This window comes from Filicampus tigris, chromosome 18 (assembly GCF_054856515.1).
Source record: "Filicampus tigris isolate MCC_2025a chromosome 18, RoL_Ftig_1.0, whole genome shotgun sequence".
Lineage (NCBI taxonomy): Eukaryota > Metazoa > Chordata > Actinopteri > Syngnathiformes > Syngnathidae > Filicampus > Filicampus tigris.
In genome coordinates, this window is record NC_141234.1 from 6,968,105 (window position 1) to 6,987,660 (window position 19,556).

Consider the following 19,556-nt stretch of genomic DNA (forward strand, 5'->3'; position numbering starts at 1 on the left):
TACCACATTCCAAAAACATGCATGGTAAGTTGATTGGACTCTCTAAATTGCCCCTAGGTGTGATTGTGAGTGCGGTTGTTTGTCTCTGTGTGCCCTGCGATTGGCTGGCAACCAATTCAGGGTGTCCCCCGCCTACTGCCCGAAGACAGCTGGGATAGGCTCCAGCACGCCCCGCGACCCTTGTGAGGAGAAGCGGTATAGATAATGGATGGATGGAGATATATATATATATATATATATATAAAATAATATCCAAGGTGATGGTTGTGTTACGTAACATACGGTAGAACGGTTGGCAAGAATATTTCTGCAACTATTGACACGCCCTTGTTTGCTTACATTTGCACAAAAAGTTGAGTGGCATGCATTTGTGTCTTCTACTACATGATAATCGGTAAGAATAATCTTTTAGTGATAACCAAAATTGGGGAAAATTAGGCCCATTTATCATATGTGTGTAACCCACTTTACGGTAAGGGTCAAAATATTAGAAACACCTTTCCCATGTGCATGTGCAATGCTTCAAGAATGCTTAATAACATCAGCCTGCCAAGTATCAGTTATGTAATTGCATAGTTTCCTTCAAGTCTGCTCCCCTGAACCGTTATCGCTTCACCTCCCTGATCCGTCGCTATGTTACTTTCCCTCCTCACATCAACGGAGCCTTTCGTTCACCTCTGCGCTTGTCTCCGCATTCTTCTGAACTTCTTGTGGTTGATTATCCTGCATAAATCTTCAGACACTTTCTCGTCCGCACAAATATACGTTTTGCCCTTTTCTCCCCACACTTTTTTTTCCCCTCCAGTCTGCGCTGACAGCGTCTTAATCCGGGATTGATTTTCACCCAGAATGCAACAAAAGTCACACAAAGGGAAGGCGTGCAGAACTGAGAAACAGCAGTCAGTCAGTCAACGGTAGCGCAATTTGGGATGGGCTGTCCCGCATGATCAGCGGAGAGGTGACGTGACCTGTCGATGGCGTCCTGAACAAGCTGCCACGCGGAAGCATGCTCGCCTTCTTATTAACTTTTCCCCGCAATCATTATTCCAGTGGTAGCCGCCTGTCAATTTGCTGCGCCACTGATTAAAATCAATATGGCGTTTAATTACATGCGGCTGTTGTTCTTGTATTTATGCAAATCGTTCATTTTGATTTTCTAATCGAAAACTTTCCCGTCACAAATTACTGACAGGCCATTGTGTTGCTGTAATTGCTCGATTTGAATCACAACAAACATTCTGCTGTTCAGATGTTTATTAGAGTTTGACATTTGTGTGACTTTATAAAAAAAAGTGTGAAATTCAGGCCCATGTTTTCCAGCAAGGGATATTTTAAGAAAGCAGCTGTAGTAAGCAGTTTTTGTTCACAATTTAAAAAAACAACTCCTAAGTGTATGAGACATGCTTTTCAACAACAATATACCCCAAAGATCCAGAATAACTATTTAGACTGCCTTGAATTAGCATATTTTGAAGGGGTGCTTCTGTCTCGTGCAAATAAGCCACTGCTCATCTCACCTACCTCTGCGGGGCCTCGTTCGAGTGAACCCTCACTAAAGGTTTGGCCAACATTTAGTGGCAAGTTTTTCAGTTATTAACTATACAGTTTTCCATGACGACCAAAGGTGGCGCTAAGGAGATGCGACAAGGCGACGGAAACAAACGGTAAATGAGCTATACGGTGGGCAGGGAACTTATACGTTGTCCTATATAGCTGGTAACTTTTTTTATTTATTTATCTATCTATTTGACTGAAACTGTCCCTTTGAAAATAAGCATAATAAGGTGGAGGGGTTAAAGGTTATGTGATTATGGATGTGTAGGTGAAACACAGACGGCATTAGATGGATGTAAGGAGCATCTGGACTGAAAGACAATCCCCTCCCTTGTTGATGAGTGTGTCTGCCAGCATGGATGTGTGTGTGAGGGAGGTCACCGGCATCCAGCGGGTAGCAGCTGTCCTTTTTCCTGTGCGGTCTCCCAGATTACATGAAACGGACCCGGAGAAGGCCAGACACGCCGATGGGTGGCTCCCAGACTAGTTGTCCATTGATCAGATGGAAAGGTCAGAGTCAGGCGGAGGAGGTCGGCTGACATGAGGAAGGACTCTGGAGGAGGAGGAGGAAGGTGTTGGACAACGCCCCTCCGTATTTTTCCCCAGCCATCAGTCTTCACTCAAGTGCATTCTTTTTTTTTTGTTTTTAGCGTCAGACACATTTGGCCACGGGCATTGATTTAATCACCTGCAGGAAGGAGGCATCTATTTGTGTGGGCACTTTTATTTGTAGAAATGTCAAGGTGTGTGCCAGTTGTAAGTCATTTCTTTCTAGGCAGCTCGATGGATTAGTGCTTAGCATATTTTCCTGACGGCTTTGAGGTTTTGGGTTCGAATCCCATCTCAGGTCTTCCTGTGCAGAGTTTTGTGAATTTTCTGCCGGTACTCCTGCTTACTTCAGCGGACCAAGTGAAGCAGACCATCGTGAAAAAATTACAATTGGCAACTCTAGGCCGGGCACCAAGCAATTGAACGCGCCGTATCGACTGGCGGGCTGCAATGGAAAATTGCAAACTTTTATCTTATGATTTTTGGGTTACTTTGTCCAATGAATGAAGTCAATTGCCAATGGTTATGATTCTTCATGTTTCTTGGTTTATTTTTTGTTGAATTCACTGTCGGAGGCCACTAATTGAGGGTAGACTGTATAAGTACCTTTTCGCTCATGCGCAATGCAGTTTTCAAATTTAAATTCAAATTTATAAAGCCCCCAGATGGGCCTGCCGAGGCGATGCCACACTAGAGGAGATTGAGAATCTGATGAAAATGATGTCAATACAAAAGCCAATATAGTCTCACAGAGGTGGTTTTATAGTCAAAGTGCAAAGTGCCAAAACTGTCAAAAGGAACTAAACACATCAAATCTTGCCTGCTTGTTTCATCTAAACAGATATTTTTAGATGAGCTATTTAGAAGACACTTCTCTTTACATTACCACCATTTACTCTTGATGACTAAATTCAAGGGGGAGACGATTAAGTGCTTCACACAAGATAAAAGGGAGAAAAAGAAGAGAGGCGGAGGAGGAAAAAGTGCTGCCGACTGGGAAAGCGAGAGCTGGCGGAGTGTTTCTCCAGTTGGTTAGTTCGACATCCCCTTTGAGAGACAGAGGATCTCACCCTCTAATGTCTCTGGGTTTCATGTCAGGTCGAGATCTTTTTGATCAGAGGACGGGGGGATAAAAGCTCAGGGTGGAGAGAAAGAAGAAAAGCCAGAAGAGGAACAAAGAACCAAAGACAAGAGATCTGGGGTGTTCAAAGACCGGCGAGGGACGGGATTTCCCTACTGTCTGCTTGTTGATGAACTTCGTCGGAGAAGTTATATATGGGATGTTTCCCAATCATCCTTCTTGAGACGTCGGCGCGCGCCAACGTTCCGTGACTCACTTGAGGGTTTCGTGTGGCAAGAAAAACAAGTGTCAGCAGTTGCTGCATACAGCTGTTGAGGACGCACGCACACACACACGCGCGCACAACAGATGCACAACAGCATTTGAAGAGAAAGGTTCCACTAAATATTGATTACATACTGTGACATGCAATCACGTGTGGCCATGAGACCACCCGACAGACAATAGGATGGTCTCTCTTATACTGTATAGAACCAGGGGTGGGCAAATTTCTGTGCTCAAGGGCCACAATTTGATTTTTACAATGGACAGATGGACCAGGTCACTGCTAAAAAAAATGATTAAAATGTGTTGAAAATATCTCATTATATATTTGATATTTGATTATCAACTCTAGTAATGATTAACTGTAGTTATTTTTTTTTTCAATCGAGCTAATTTAGCACTTCAAAGCAAAGGGAACATTTTGACTTGATTGCATAAAACCCTGAAAAGAGGGAAACTATTTTGTGTACAGATAAGGTTTTTTTTCCCGTTGTGCCAAGTTATCAAAACAGGTTTTGTATACACTGCAAAGATTCAGTTTTAATTTTGCTCAACTGTCTCAACTGTTTTTATTTTAATTACATACAGGGGTTGAAAGAGTAGAGTACTTCTACTTTTACCATTTTTTTCCACAAGTATTTATATTTCTACTTAAGTACAGAGTATGAATAGATTTGAGCGAGTACAACATATTGACAGCGTATTGAGAATTTTCCTTAAGGTTTAGGTACTCCTAGGCTATTTGTCCTTACTAGTAAAAAAATTCAGCACACTACTAGAACCTCAATGTCTTGCAAATAAAGCTTTACCACTAAGAGGGCCACTTTTGGTTTCCTAGTATGACCTCAAGCTGGACATCGACATCTGCATGTTATTTATACTCGTAGTGACACTCTAAAATTATACTAGTTAACACGTAGTAGCCCTTCTCTAGTCGTACGAGTAAATTTCAGCATTCTTTGACCGATTCAAATGGTTTAAATGTTCAGTCTATCTCTATGCAATTTTTTTTTTCAACAGGACTCCTCCATTTGTTTTGGGTGTACTGTCACTTTAAATGGTGGGCGTGGCCTCCCTACTACGATCCGCCTTCTTATGCATAATAGCCAAATGTCCTTTCCCGAGAAATCACACTGCGCGCCAGTCTGCTAAAGAAAGTGAATGCAGCCAGAGCTCGCGTGGTTACTGCGGCAAGTTTGACACCGCGTTTGTTTGAGGACTGTTTACAACGCAGGCGGAAGAGAAAATAATAATAAGAAGAAGAGGAAGAAGAAGCGACCCGGATGCATGCGCCGCTTGACGCTCATTGCTGAGGTCGTTTGCTTTACGGAGGATCTATGAAGGAGCACGCAGATTTTTCAACGTGCACAGCAGGTAAAAAAAACAACAACAAAAAAAATTTCAACTCGTTCCCACGCCGATTAAGACGTTAATTGAAGCCACCCCTCCCCCCTCCCCCAGCTGCAGCGTCTGACCTCACCGGGCCCTTGTTTAATTAATTGATAGGAGAAGCGAACCGCGTCTCAAGTTTGCGCCGCTAATTGATCCACCGCCTTCTAATTTAATCACCTTTCTGCTGATCAGCTGAACAACCAGCTCCCACCCGCCCCACTCCCTCTTATCCTTCACTCTCTGTTTTGCCACCGTCTACTACTATAAAACACTCTTATGTAATGAAACTACATTGCGAAACTTGAAAGTTCTCAGCAAGGGGAAAAGGCCACGTTTTTTTTTTTTTTTGCCTTATCAGTGATTGGCTTGTGACTATATCATAGAGGGCGTTTTTTTCTTTCAATTTAATTAATTCCTTGGCAGAATTAATTGACCTAACTTTAGGAATAGCCAGACAGATTGCATGTTCAAGAAAGTGGTTCAGGTCTTGATTATAGTGGATAATAAGCACAAGTATGGGGGTCGAATTATCAAAAGTTTTCAGTTCTTGAATGCATGGTAGTGGGCTTCAGTTCTTTTATTATACCTACAAGAAGGAGATTCAGTCAAAGTGTGCTCTCTCTGTCTGCAGACCGAGGGAACAGGGAGTGAGCCCACCCAGACACTACCTTCATGCCGGGCATCAGCTCCTCTGCGGCGTCCCGCTATGACAACTGGGACATGGACCACCTGGACCACTACCAGCACTACTTCTACGACGACCACCACAACCCGGACGAGGATTTCTTTAAGTCCACGGCGCCCAGCGAAGACATATGGAAGAAATTTGAACTGGTGCCCACCCCGCCCAGGTCCCCCATCCGGGCAGTTGAGGGGTTGGGCAGGGTCGGGCTGGTGTGCCCCACGCTCGGGGACAAGCTGGAGTGGGTGTCGCAATTTCTGGGGCAGGAGGACGAACAGCAGCAGCAGGACCTCCCCTGCAAAGTGAGCCCGGCCACAGACGCTGTGGGGAACCTGAGCTCCATCATTATCCAGGACTGCATGTGGAGTGGCTTCTCAGCCGGCCGGCAGCTCGAGAGGGTGGTGGGGGAGCGCTGCCACCCCTGCCAGGCCAAGGGGGCCCCCGCCACCACCAAAGTGGTCACCGGCACGTCCCCGGGCAGGGTGCAGGCTGTACCCGCCGACGCGCTGCCTCTCGGTTGTTTGGTGGCGGATTGCGTGGACCCGGCCGCAGTGCTCACCTTCCCCTTGGGCGGAGGCTGCAAGAAGCAAGTCTCCTCTGGCTCGGAGTCCCACACAAACTCATCAGGTCAGTGTGTACAGCGATACTCTTACGTAAATAATAATAATAAATAAATATATATAATAAGTGATGCCTTAATCCTTCTTTTTCTTCCCATTTGAAATGCAGTACATGGAAATGCAGTTAATTCAGTACAGCCACCTTAAAAATGGCCCATAATGTTTTAACAGGATTTTTTTTTTTCTCTCAAGAATTTGATCTTCACATAGCTTGCAAACAAGGAAAACAAACAAAAAACAAGACCATATCTAATGTATTGTCCTCCCTTGTTCTTCATTAGTGGATTTTATTCATGGATTCTGGCGAACCAGCTTAATGGTTACTGCCAACAACTGATCTTCTCCTTCCACTGCAAGGAAGCCATTGTGAATTGATGGTCACCGACTGTTGTGAAGTGTGCTTCTGCCACTTAGGGGCGGGGGTCTGCAGCACCTTCTTACTAGGCCACGCCCATGAAAGGCTCACAACAACATTGACGTACTACCGTACGTACAGTGTGTCTAACTTAATTACACTTTTTCAATCCGCCATTTTTTTTTTTTTAGGTTTCCATTCCAATTTTACAATACTGCTAATTTTCTTGACTTTGAAAATATGACGACAAATTGTTTTTGGTGCAGCTGGAACAGATTAAATAAATAAAAGCCAATTAGTGCCAGTTGGCATATGTCCCTTGAAAGGCACTACATCTAGTAAATCCAAGTTATCCAAGTTAACGCATTTAATTTTTAACTCATCTAGCTAAATCAGGCAACCAAAATGTGGAGTTCAACACCACTACAAAGTACAACTTATAATAAACATTGTTGAATTAATGCTGTCTTTGTCTCTCTCAAAATGGAAGCTTTTTTTTTGTTTTTTGTTTATGGGACATGATGAGACCAAGCGGGGAGTCAATATTTAGCTTTGCTGCTCCGCTCTAGCTGGAAATAAGAATGCATGCGCGGTCTATGACTGCAATGCGTTACCTTGGTGCATGCAACACATGCTCCAAGGGGCCCATTTGAACATCTGCCGCCTGGCCCAGCACCAGCGGACCAGCTGCTACCAATCCCACCCCACCCCTCGTTCCTCAATGACTTATGACGACGGCAGCGCACCTCTGCAGTGCCGTCTTGCACTTGACGCCAAGTCGATAAGTCGTTATTGGGGATGCAACAGGGAGGGAAGAAGCAGCAAGCCTCTTATTACACCTGGCTTAAAGGAAATGTATTTACACTTTCAACAAACAATTCCTCGGTTTCTTACAAAAGTGCCTGTGAAATGCTTTGGTCAAAAGCCATTTCACTCATGGAGGCAGCATTTCATTCACTACACTTTTTATCCTTGTCAATTGGTGTATGCAGTGTTACTATGTACAAATACCATGTTCTAAAAGAGACCAAGCCCTGCACAGAATAGCAAAAATTAGTCTTTGATGCTTCCTCAAGAAGTCTTATAACTACCTATAGATGCCACGAGATGGCGTTAAAGCACTACATTCTCTTCAACTCACTTCAACATAGTTCCTTGCGTCAAGATGCCACAAGATAGCGCCAAAGCTATACTTATATGTTTTACAAAGCCTGAGTCCAAAAACAGCAAATAGGTGTAGTTTTCAATCATTCACAGAAGTTGGTTACCATCCATATCATACACTGAAATAATAATCTCAATTTACTCCCAATTTTTTTTCCTCATTGTGAAATCTGGGTATATTTACTTGAACATTCAGCTATTCTGTTGACCGGTGGTGGATACACAATTGAACCTTTTGCCATCAAGTGGAACAGGATTTAATTGTTCTGCCTATGACTATATGTCGCTGGCATAGATAGTTAAACAAAAAGTCATTATTTGTAATAAGTAAACAAATTTATGGACCAATTAAGTGGTTATTTCCTGTGGAACAGTTGTCCGGGAATCATGTGGCGCATGCTTTAGACAAAGCCAAACATCAATTCCCGCGTTGTCAACTTCACCGGACAATCTGTGCAGAAAGGCAAAACTAAATGCAGCTCTGCTTACCTTTTGACTTTGACATGATAGTGTTTTGACAGTGTAGTCCGACCGTGGCTTGAAAGTGGCTCGGGACTTTAGGCGGGCGTAGCTACCAAGTTATGGGTGAAGTGTGTAAGCATTACTTTGTAAATTGCACTAGTTGCATAACAGTGGCTCGCTCACAGAGACATTTTCAGAAAAAAAGGGGAATAAAAGATTTACCAATTTCATTCCGCACTCGGGTTGGACTATTGGCAAACGAGCAATTAAAAAGTCAACTTTCCATAATATGTCCCTAAGTGGAGACCTACTTTTCTATTTCCACTCTCTGAAGCCGTACGACTGAGCTCGGGATGTAGGCGAGCATGTGATGTTGAAATTAGACCGTGCATAATGGCGCGTGGAATGTCACAAAGGGGACTTGTTGCTGCATTCCTCCATTCAACACGCCGCGCCGCCAATTGTGTCAGTGGGCTGGCATCGGACTGATCAGCGCCGGCCCCGGGCTGGGAGTCGGTCGATGGGGTTTGCACAATTCTGTTTGACGCGAGTTCCAAGCAGCGATTTAACATGAGATGGAGGAGAGAAAAAAAAAAGGAGCAATAATCACTGGGACTAAATCTTCAGTTTCACTCAAGTGTTTTTATGTTGTTCCTTTGGACACACCTCCCTCAAACTCCTCGCCCCTATTTATGGTGTTCTTCCTCGAGAGATTACTACTTCCCGAGCAGTGAAATCCCGCCGAGGTGCAATTACTTTAAAAGCGCGTTTCAATTTACAAGAGCGGAGGAAATCCCTCAAGATTTCCGTCTATTGGCGTCTCGGTAAACCCTTTTGCTCCATGTTTAAAAAGCCTTCTCCTGTTGTAATCAATAAAACAGTGAGGGATCATGTGCAGCTTAGAATATTATTGCTCATTTCCACCCGAGTACCTTTTTTAACTTTGTCTAGATGAATGAAGGTGAGGAATTTCTACTTTCTACTACTCATTAATCCCCCCCGAAAAAAATAAATAAAAATAAAACAAATCTGAGGAGCTGTGAGAGTTCTTTTTGTGGTTCCCGAAAGTGGGTACAGCCATACTTTATTTTTAAAAAGATAATCCAATTTTATTGATTTTATTTTAATTTTTCATAAATTATACTGAGAATTTTTTGCGGATTGTTAGCTGCGGTCCGTGTGAACGGCATTTCAATTAATTTCAATTTTTTTACCGTACAGTCTTTTCTTAAATAGTGGCCTTCCCGCAAATAGACACCATGCCCCAATTAGTCAACAGGTGTGTCGTCCATTTCCGGTACAGGCTGTAACTTTTATCTGACGCTATTCTTCCCACACTGGTGTTAAATGGTCACGTGCTAAGCCCGTTTTAACTTCTTTGCTAACCAAAACCGCAGCACCAACCTACCAAGACACTTTAAAGGGTTCACAGTGTTAATTCTGGTCTTGGTTGTGATCCCAGATGACGAGGATGACCAAGACGAGGACGAAGAGGAGATCGACGTGGTGACCGTGGAGCACAAGCAGCAACGCAAACCCCGCCGGCTGGTCAACAGCCGCAAACCCGCCACCATAACGGTGCAAGCGGACCCACTGGACCCCTGCATGAAGCGGTTCCACATCTCCATCCATCAACAGCAGCACAACTACGCCGCCCCGTCGCCAGACACGCTGCCGCCATCGTCCGTGGAGCCGCTGCCTCGTAAGAGGGTTCGGCATGAAGCCTCGGCCCCAGTGCACCACCAGCCGGGTCAGCACTCCCACTGCCACCAACCCCGGCTCGGCCATGCCCCCTTGAACTTCGACTGCAGACGGTCTCACGTGGCGGCGTCCGGGTTCCGATCGGAGTCTCCCGACCTAGGCGCGTCGTCCCCCACCTCCCCCGCGTCGCCATCGTCGCCCCGCTGCTCCTCCTCGTCCTCGCCGCCCCATTCCCACTCCCCGCCGCCGTTCTCCAGCCCCCAGTCGTCGGACTGCGAGGACACGGACCGACGCAAGGCCCACAACTTCCTGGAGCGCAAGCGCCGCAACGACCTGCGCTCACGCTTCCTGTCGCTGCGGGACGAGATCCCCGGCTTGGCCGACTGCCCCAAGACACCCAAGGTGGCCATCCTGACGCGGGCCACCGAGTACCTGCGGCAGCTGCACGCCGGCGAGCGGCAGAAGGCTCAGGAGAGGAAGCAGCTGAAGGCCAGGCAGGCGCAGCTGCTGCAGCGGCTGGCTCAGCTCAAGCGATCCTGAACGCTCCCGGAACTGAAAACGGAATGAAGGACGCTCATCAAGACACGTTGGAATTGTGCGGGTGGATTTTTTTTTTTTTTTTCATCTTTTTTTTAAATTTTTTTGTTGTGATTTGCACATTCAGCTTCTGAGTGATAGATAAAGGCTGTAAACCCGTCAGGATAGCAAGCGTTAGACTACACAGGTCCTTGGTTATGTTACATATCTCCATACACGGTTTACAAAAAGTCAAAATCTTTCCGGGTGAACTTAATTTGACCTTTGAACATTTGAACCCTAATGGCCAACTGTTCAATATAATCAGATGAATGGCAACGTTCCCAAGAATGTCCTATGCCTTTCTGTGACGCTTCCAGTCTCTGTTGCGGCCTACAAGAAAGTAGCTGAACGGCATCCATAAATTTCCCGGTCTTCACCGTTAAACCAAGGTGCCTAAATTGATCTATTATGAGGCTTCAAACTGGTTCCCAGAGGGATGTGGGGACTGGGGGATTCACAGAAAGGCAGAAGTGGGCGTCCTTGGAAATTCTCATGTTGGGAATTTTGCCATTTGGCTTCTCGTTAGAGAGGAACAAATTGTGCAGAAAATACTGAAACATTGGACACACTTGAGGATTTCAAATTAATATTTAGGTTCATTCAAAAAGGCAATATCACTAATTATGGGGGGGTGTTTTTGTCCCATGCTAATTAGACACTCAAGTGCTGCATGGGCGGAGGGGGGGGGGGCTCCATGTGATGTCTGATCCAGACAGACTGAAGGACCCCCCCGCCCCCTGAAAAGTTAGCTTATTTCTGTGCCATTTTGTGCCATTCTCCACAGCCCTCAAGCCCCCCCTATAAAATACATGATGTCAGGCTGTGACCATGAGTAGCTCAAGTGCAACTTATTTGTAGCATTATCACTTATTTTTATTCAATTTTACCCCCCCCAAACTAGAATCTGTACGATTATTGTGCCATGGAAAGCAGCCAAAAGGTAAATGTCGGCTTCAGTCTGTCAACCAAAAGAAATTCCGATGAGAATTGCTTCATTTTTATTTGTTGGATTGTCATCCATTTTGGGAAATATATCTCGATTTTTCTTGCTGACTAATTCTATTTGTAAATGTTTCTTTTTGTCGGCCGTGGATGCCTCCAGAAGAAGCCTTTCGAAGTTTGCAGGGGATCCCGTTATGTGTACATAGTAACCCGTTTCTGTACAGTTCCTTTCGAACCAAAACCAGAGCTGTGTACTGTATTCATTCTAAGGTTGTTGCCTACCCCCCCATCATTTGCATCTTAAAGCTTACTGGCTTTTTTCAGAGATATCTCAAAGCTTCTATTTTTGTTAATAAAAGAAATAAGAAAACACAATGCTGAACATGGATCACCTTGTCACACAGCAATGCCTCCCTGTTTGCATTTTGTCTTGGGCTTGAAAAAAAAAAAGTCATTTAACAAAGTTTGATACTCTATTTTCCTACAGAGCTGTGTTCAGTGTGAGCTGTTTTTTTGTTAATGTAGCTGACAGGGGCTTTCCTGGTGGTTGTGTGCTGAATGCGGACACATCGTATTTGTGTGATTTAAAAGGCCCTGGAGATGTAGCACCGTCTTGGTGGGGAAGGAAGCCTCTTAATGATGTTATTGTTATTGCGTTTTGCATGTTTGCTGCTCCCCGCAGTCCAGAAGCAACTTTAAAATATCTCTGTGTAGCATGTTCTGTCTTTGCCAGCACTCAGGAATAGTTTTGTCGCTTATATCCCGCTGTATGTAACAACCTCAGGACCCCCAGTTTTCCTGAATCAATGATTCCCCGCTTTTTCACATCGCTCCGCTCATCAGTTCAGTACAAACCACCAGTTGCCCCTCGTTTTCTGTTCTCCGAAAGCCTCATCACTTATTTAAATGTTGGATTTGTATCTGTTGCCAGATGTGGACGTTACTAATACTTTTGCAGTTGGTGATTTATGAGCCTTGTTTCAGCACTTTTATTTTCTGTACCTCATAAGCCTATATGTATGAAGAGTTGGTCGGAAAATCAATAAATTTCATTGACATATTTGGACCCTTTTGTCTTATTACACTCATGTCAAAATTGTCAGTCTTGAACGTTTTCATTTTTCCATTTGTAAAGCTGACACACAAATCAGGTCTTTATATATGAGAAAGAGAAAAAGTTATTTTCATTTTGTATGAATGAATTTAATTACGATAAAAATATTTAATGTGAATATATTTGTCACACCATTAACTCTCCAAGCATTACCACACGAGGAACCGTTACCGTGGCAACAGCTGTCTGTTGCTCAGCAACCTGGCCCCACCTTCTTGCCTACGCAGCTCGCGCATGCGCGTTCTGGCCGCCTGGTTCGAGAGAGGCATCATGGCGGCGTCCACGCTTAGCATGAAGTGTGCCTTGGGGACAGCAATGTCGCCGTCTTTGGTGGTTATTTTAGGAGCCACCGGCACCGGGAAGTCAAGGTTGGCCATTGAGATCGGAAAACGACTGCGGGGAGAGATAATTAGCGCCGATTCCATGCAGGTAGGAAGCGTGACAACGCGGGTTTGGAGTGACAGGCTCAAGTTAGGCTCAGAAAATGACAGATACTCACCCAAACAAATATAGTTACGGGTTTTGCTATATTTTCCCCTCCTGGGTAAGGTAAAATGTTGAATGTTGCTGCGTCATTGAAGACAAAAAAAAAGGAAAAAACACAACCTACGTCGACGCTTGTCCTGAATGCGCCTAGAAACGAATTTGAAAACAAATACGGCAAAAGCGTTAGGCACACTATTCAATTGACTTATACCACAAAAGTTGACAAAAAGTGGAAAAAGTAGATACATTCGTTCTTTTGTGACAGGTCTTTCTAATGCCACATTATGTACTCTCAGGATGACGTCAAACGTGACAAATGGACAGACGATGCCAAAGGCAGCCATCATACGTTGCCACTGGTACAATTTCTGTTAGGTTTTCGCTTAAAACACTGATCAGTGCATGTTTTACGCTAGGTTCCCTGTATAGACTAGTAAGAGCCCCGCAAAGAACGAACCTCACTATTTGCATCAACCATTCAGGGTATATTATCTCAGTATCGTAAATCGTGGCTTCCAAACATTAGATTTACATTTCACAGCAATTTTCGTCCTGATGGCTTTCATTTTAGTGTTCATGGGTCTGACAACATGATGCAGACGAATCTTTGAGCAGCACTTGAACATATCATTTGCAAGAGAAAATTCATAATCACATTCTTACCAATGAACTGTAGCATTTTCGCTGTAGGGACAGAAAACATGAAAATGCCGCGGTGCAATGTATTCAAGTTTGGTAAACTCAGAAAGAGGCAACGCAAGATGGCAGCCAATGGCTTCACTTCTCGCTACAGAACATAAGTGGCATTGTTAGTCCATTCATATAAGTCCTTGGTGGACTATTCATTCAACAATATTGATCATTTTTAAAAAAATCCAGTGGAAGTTGTTGCTCTAGCATCTTATATACTAGCTAGCTAGCTAGCTATTTCACAATTAAATGAATACTTCACCCTGCAAAGAAGGAATAAATATTTGTTTTTTTGTGGTTCTTGATATACAATGTTACCTCAATTTACAAGTGACCCGACTTACCGCAAACCGTTGTAGATGTAGATGTAGATGTCAAGATGTTATAACCCTTTCAGCAACGTTGGACACAAAGGGTACAGCAATACATGTAGACAGACGATATAACAATATGTACTCGCATGTATTCTTTATCCTCTTCAAAAAAACAAATATTACTGCTGCTTTCTGAGCTGTCATCTTTGTGTATATACTGCTCCCTGGTGGCCAAAGCACATACACCAAAATGAGCAGCACAATGACTTAAGCATTAAATGAGGATGAGCAAACTGTTAAAGTGTTTACGTACTATTTATGTTATATTTATGTTATATATATATATATATATAACATATATATACTATATATGTTATTGCATTTTGTAGCACAGTACTGAAGAATACTTTTTCTTATCAAAAACATGCAACAAAAAATTTGTTGCATGTTTGTTTTATGGGGTGCTGGAACAGATAAATGACATTTCCATTCGTTTCAATGAGGAAAGATGATCTGTGGTGCATACAGGTATGTATGTTTTGAATGTGCTCACAGAACAAATTAGTCGTATCTCAAGGCACCACTCTAGTTCAAATGTTCTATATGTTAAGAGCGCCGGCTGGATGTGAATAACATCGTGATGGAAGATTTTCAGATTTTAAAGATTTTGATAAAGTGGTGAAGCTGCTCGTGGGGTTGACGCTGGAGAAAGCTTCTTATCAAATGGTACATAGAAAGGTCTGGAATGTTATTGGAGGTGGTGGAAGTTAAGGTAAGGTTACTTTTCAACTACATCAGTAGACATTTTATTATTTTGCTTCCCGTGTAGATAATTAATGTAGAAATATGCCACTAACAGGCGAGTGTGAATTAGTGGAGTGTCCCATTTTAATGGAGACAGTAATGTTACCATGGCAACCAGAGCATCCTGGATCTGGTCTATTAAAACGAAGGCCACGTGTCTCTTAACTGTGAACTTTTTGACTTGACTTGCTCCAATTTGCATCTCAAACCAGCAGCTCCTGACATTTGGAGTGCACCTGTATATTGACATTTATGCCGACAAGAGCCAGAGAACCAAAAGCACATCCAAAGGCAGATATGGGGACGGTTGGGAAAAGGGAAGCTGGGAATGTAATTGTTTTTGTTTTAATATTTAATCCTCAGTCAATATCAGGACATTATTTCCTCATTTAGTGGCCAGGCGGTGTTAATCTCAATTGTAGAGCATACCAAGCGCCTAACAGAGGTAATTATTTATCTGAGGAGAGGCCTTTATTTGTGCAAATGCATTTTCGTAATGACACAAGCTATGACATTTATTTGAAAGTTATTATGTTTACTTGACTTTTGATTGCTTATATACAGATTCAGTGATACCTTGTCTTACAGTTTTCTTTTATTTGTTATTTCCAGCGTTGCACTCATTGGGTTATATTGTTACAACAAAGGTGCGGCGCTGTATCAGGAACAGCTGATAGTCACCCCTAAAATTTATTTATTTATTTATTTATTTATTTATTTTTTTAATTCCCCAATGCCAATGTGTTGGCCCGTCCAATATTTTTCAAACAGGTAAATGTTTCTCTTCTAATGCGGACGTCTAAGTTTGTAGAAAATACATTTCTTGAAAGAGCACCATGCCTCACGATCTTTGCTTTTTGGAAATGTATACTAAAATAGGCAAATATTTTTCAAGGCGACGAATGTGAGTGCTTCACAGAAGAAACACCTGTGCGAACGATCGAAATGGTACCACCTCTGCCTCAATTTGAGCCAAGAAAACGCCTGGTGTGTGTCTGTGTGTGCGCCACTGTTTGTTTCTGTGTGTGTTTTTATAGATAAGAAACATCCCACGCGAGCACTCGGGCGCTTTTCTCTATTCTCCTTAGCCCATCCTCTCTGTTTGGTTGTCAAGCTCCGTCGCCCCGGCAACCACAGGGCCGGCACAAACGCAGCAACATGACGGCTTCCGCTAGCGTCTGGGTCGCACGCGCTCTGACTCCAATAATTGTCATTAGCCTCATAACCGCGGACTTATTTTTAACCCCGCACTCCTGCTGTTTTTGTCATGTCCTTGACAGTGGGAGTCACCTGCTATTGGGTTAAACTGGGTTACGCTAATAACATCTCTGCTGCCCGCAATATCTCTGAAGACCAGTGGCTCTTGGAGGGGAGACAAAACAGTGGCCTAGTTGGCGCGCCTCGCTCCACAATCCCCGGCCTTGTTGCCACCCGCCCGTTAGGACGCGCGGCGGGTCGAGAGAAGGCGGAAAAAACGCCATGCGGACGTGACGGGAGAGACTGAGGCTGTTTACGTGAAAATGAGGACTGTGTGCGGGTTCGAGCTGGCCCGTGTTGTCTTTGGGATAGGAAACAGTCTAGGCTTGTTTGGGAGAAAGCGGCATTGTGCTGAGCTGGTGCATATTCAGCGCCGCGCTACGCGGACCCGGCGGCTGATAGTGAATGGCCGCTGGGAAGTGCCCATTGTCCTGGATAGAATCGGTTCCCACAGTCCCTAACACTCCTATTGTGCTCCAATCACGCCCCTCTTCGTGCCCCCTCTACGCACACTTCATTGAACACGCAGGGGAGATATTATTCCCTCATTAAATGAACATGCTATCCATAGCACTCATACGCGCACAATGTTTGACTGTACTTTCAACCAAACAAGCGATTCCCGATGTGGGGGTTCAGGGAGCCGAGCAGGGTCTTTCAGAGGCTTCCAGAAAAACACGATGGGAAATGTTCGCAGGCGCCCATCAGCTGATCGAGAGGAAGTCGGAGGAGGCCTAAATTAGCCGGTCATTCATCAAACTGCACGCAGCCCTCAGATGGAACTGGGTTACTAGTGCATTACACGAACCGCACCGCTAAATGAGGCCCGTTTTTTGTGTACTTCGCTCCGTGACAAGTGGACAACTCACTGGCCACTCTTATGAATTATTTTGCTTAAAAAGTATCACACCTCTTAAAGGTCTATGCTTTTACTGTAGTTAATATTTACAGCAGATGTATTCTTTAAGTGTTTTTTTTTTTTTTGTGTCGCATTGCCAGGGGATATCCGATTTGCACATTTACCCTGCACTCACTTGTGTATCAAATTCTTAATCCACATTTGGAAGAGGCCTGATTCTGATCAGATTCTAGGCTTTCTCAAAATTCTTTTCACGCTGAAATGACACATACCCCAACTGAGCCACAGGAGAGGCAAAAAGATCGGAATTGGATCACTTGAACCATGCAGTGTAAATCCAGCCCAAGTAAACATCAAAGCTGTAACAACAGGCTCTGTCAACACCAGTCTAATGCTGGATCATCATGTCTGGTATGCAAACTGAGATCGCTTATTTTAAGGCATTGGTGTTGTCGAACTGCACTGCGCCATATTGAGAGGTGTCCGGCCCCTCTTACGAAAAATAGGGTTAATAAGTGGGCTTCACACATACCGATAATCTAGCCTGATCAAACACTGCAAAGGCCCAGTTAGCTCTCAGATGTCTGTGAAAGATTATCCTGAGTGATTTATTCTGTGTTGTGTAGTGTGTCAAGAGTGATTTTCTTTGCTTCCCGATGTGTTCCGTAACAGTCTGGCCCGACAATCGTAAATGTTAAATCAGTTCAATATTTCCGTATTTCGTAATTACATTTCGTAATTCATCGTGTGTGTGGGTTTAAGTCTGCAGTTTGACTGTATCATACTTTTGGAATGGTTGGTATACTGAATTGTCCTCATCCACCCATCAATCCATTTTCTCTCGCACTTGTCCTCATTGGGGTCACGGGTGAGCTGGAGCCTATCCCATCTGACTTTTGGGCGAGAGGCGGACAATTATGTCATTATCAACAACAGATACTGGTCAACCATGTACTAAGCAGCTGGCGGGATTACTCAACTTTTCACACGCCTGCTTAAAAAAAAAAGTAATTTTCATTCATGACATGCAGTCATGTGTGTGATGTGTTAACTAACAACATATTGTGATCCAAAAATAAATGTCTTGTCTTGGCGGGGGGGGGGGCAGTGTTTCTGTGTGTGTGGGCAGGGAGCTGTGCTCTCGAGGGTCCAATGGGTCAATTGAACATGTCATGCGTGTGTCCAAGGGCCTTTACGGGGAGGCACTGGTGGGCGCTGACCATTCACTTTACGCATGCTTGGACGTAAGAGCTGCTGCGTTGCTTTCTATGTGAGCTTAGTGACAAAAGAGCTCTATTTGTCACCGTGTGTTGAATGTGTGAGAAACATGCAGCAGCACAGCCGACTCATGTAATCAGTTGGCTTGCAGAGCTTTAAATTAGCATGTGGAATGACTGGCCATGGTTTTTTGTTTTTTTTACTATCCGGAGGTGCGCACCAGCACACCAGCTGCTTATCAGTTTATTCAACACATCTAGTCATGAGCCGATTACCGGTTTGATGGTTTACCGTGGTTTTAAAAAGTCAAGGTTTCAATAACCGCTAATGCTGTTTTTTGAGGGGATGTAAGGTAATTGCCTCCAGTTAACTGTTTTTTAATATCCTTCTCGGTGGGCAGAGAGGGGAGAGTTGAGTTACACATGGAGAAGGGGGGAGGGAGAAAGACGAAAGAGACACTGCAAACACAGATGCCTTTTTGCTCTGTTAATGTGCATTGTCCTAAACTAAATGGAAAAATATTGGTGCCAGCGGGTACTAGTTAGCCCCAAGGACGACATGAGGTTCTGTTCTAAAAATAGCTCACCAGTGATGGGACACTGTGACTTACTAAGAAGAATTCAAACAGAAGAACAATGGTGGCATTTATTTATTTACACTTAACATGGTGCACGTTTCTTCTGGCCCAAATATTCTTTATTTGGTTTAAAAATAAAGTAAATTGTGTTCAATGAGGAATAAAATGCTGTTTATTTACCCAAATATAAAAAAATAAAAAAAATGGTAACACGATACCGTGATATTTTTTCTTGGTTATCCTACCATCAGAATTTAATATTGGCCCATGCCTAGACAACACTAACCAAATGACACTTGCTGCAATGCAAAGTGGTCAGCTTGAAAACAGTGTAACTTTACTGTTCTCTCAAAATAACTCAACACACAGCAACAAAAGTGAGTACACCCCGAAGTGAGAATATACAGATTGGGACAATAAGCCATTTTCCCTCCTTGGCATGACTTGTTGGTTATACAAGGTCTGAACGGACAACGGGTTTTAATGATAGCCAATTACGATGCAAAATGAAATTCTCGCTTTTCCGGACACAAATGGAGGAGCAACTGGTTGTGTTGAGTGTCCTTACACTGTGGAGGCTGTGCTCACGCGTACTTGTCGACGTATGAAACGCATCCTCCAGTTCACACTCACTTATCCCCTCCCGCCATCACGCCAACGGTGACTAGGACCTGTCTGAGCTCGTGACGTGTCGGTTTAGATTGAAATTCAAACGCCGCCTCCGCCGACATCACATTTTCTGATGAATTATCTGAGCCCGTGTGGGAACGGAGCGAAAACACAGGGCTGATTAACTTCCCATTTCTGTCCTCCACGCTCGTGCGCTTTCATTGAGCGGCAAAGGCAGCGCCGGGGTGCGGCGGCTGCTACAGTAACGCAGTGAGGGAGAAGT

General features: G+C 44.0%; 2 protein-coding genes across 4 annotated transcripts in view; both read left to right on the plus strand.

Annotated features, from left to right (window-relative positions):
- Window positions 1-4,581: 4,581 nt before the first annotated feature.
- On the plus strand, window positions 4,582-12,411 carry myclb (MYCL proto-oncogene, bHLH transcription factor b). The gene is made up of 3 exons (XM_086015228.1): window positions 4,582-4,822; window positions 5,472-6,149; window positions 9,586-12,411. Exons 2-3 carry the CDS (start codon window positions 5,513-5,515, stop codon window positions 10,362-10,364), a joined length of 1,416 nt encoding a protein of 471 aa, XP_085871354.1. The 5' UTR covers window positions 4,582-4,822; window positions 5,472-5,512; the 3' UTR covers window positions 10,365-12,411.
- A 290-nt stretch (window positions 12,412-12,701) lies between these two features.
- Window positions 12,702-19,556, plus strand: part of trit1 (tRNA isopentenyltransferase 1) — a 29,142-nt gene continuing 22,287 nt past the window's right edge. For all 3 annotated transcript variants that reach the window (XM_086015289.1, XM_086015291.1, XM_086015292.1), the window contains exon 1: window positions 12,702-12,888. In XM_086015289.1, coding sequence (XP_085871415.1) covers window positions 12,730-12,888 — 159 coding nt within the window. In that variant the 5' untranslated portion in view covers window positions 12,702-12,729. The remainder of the gene's footprint in view (window positions 12,889-19,556) is intronic.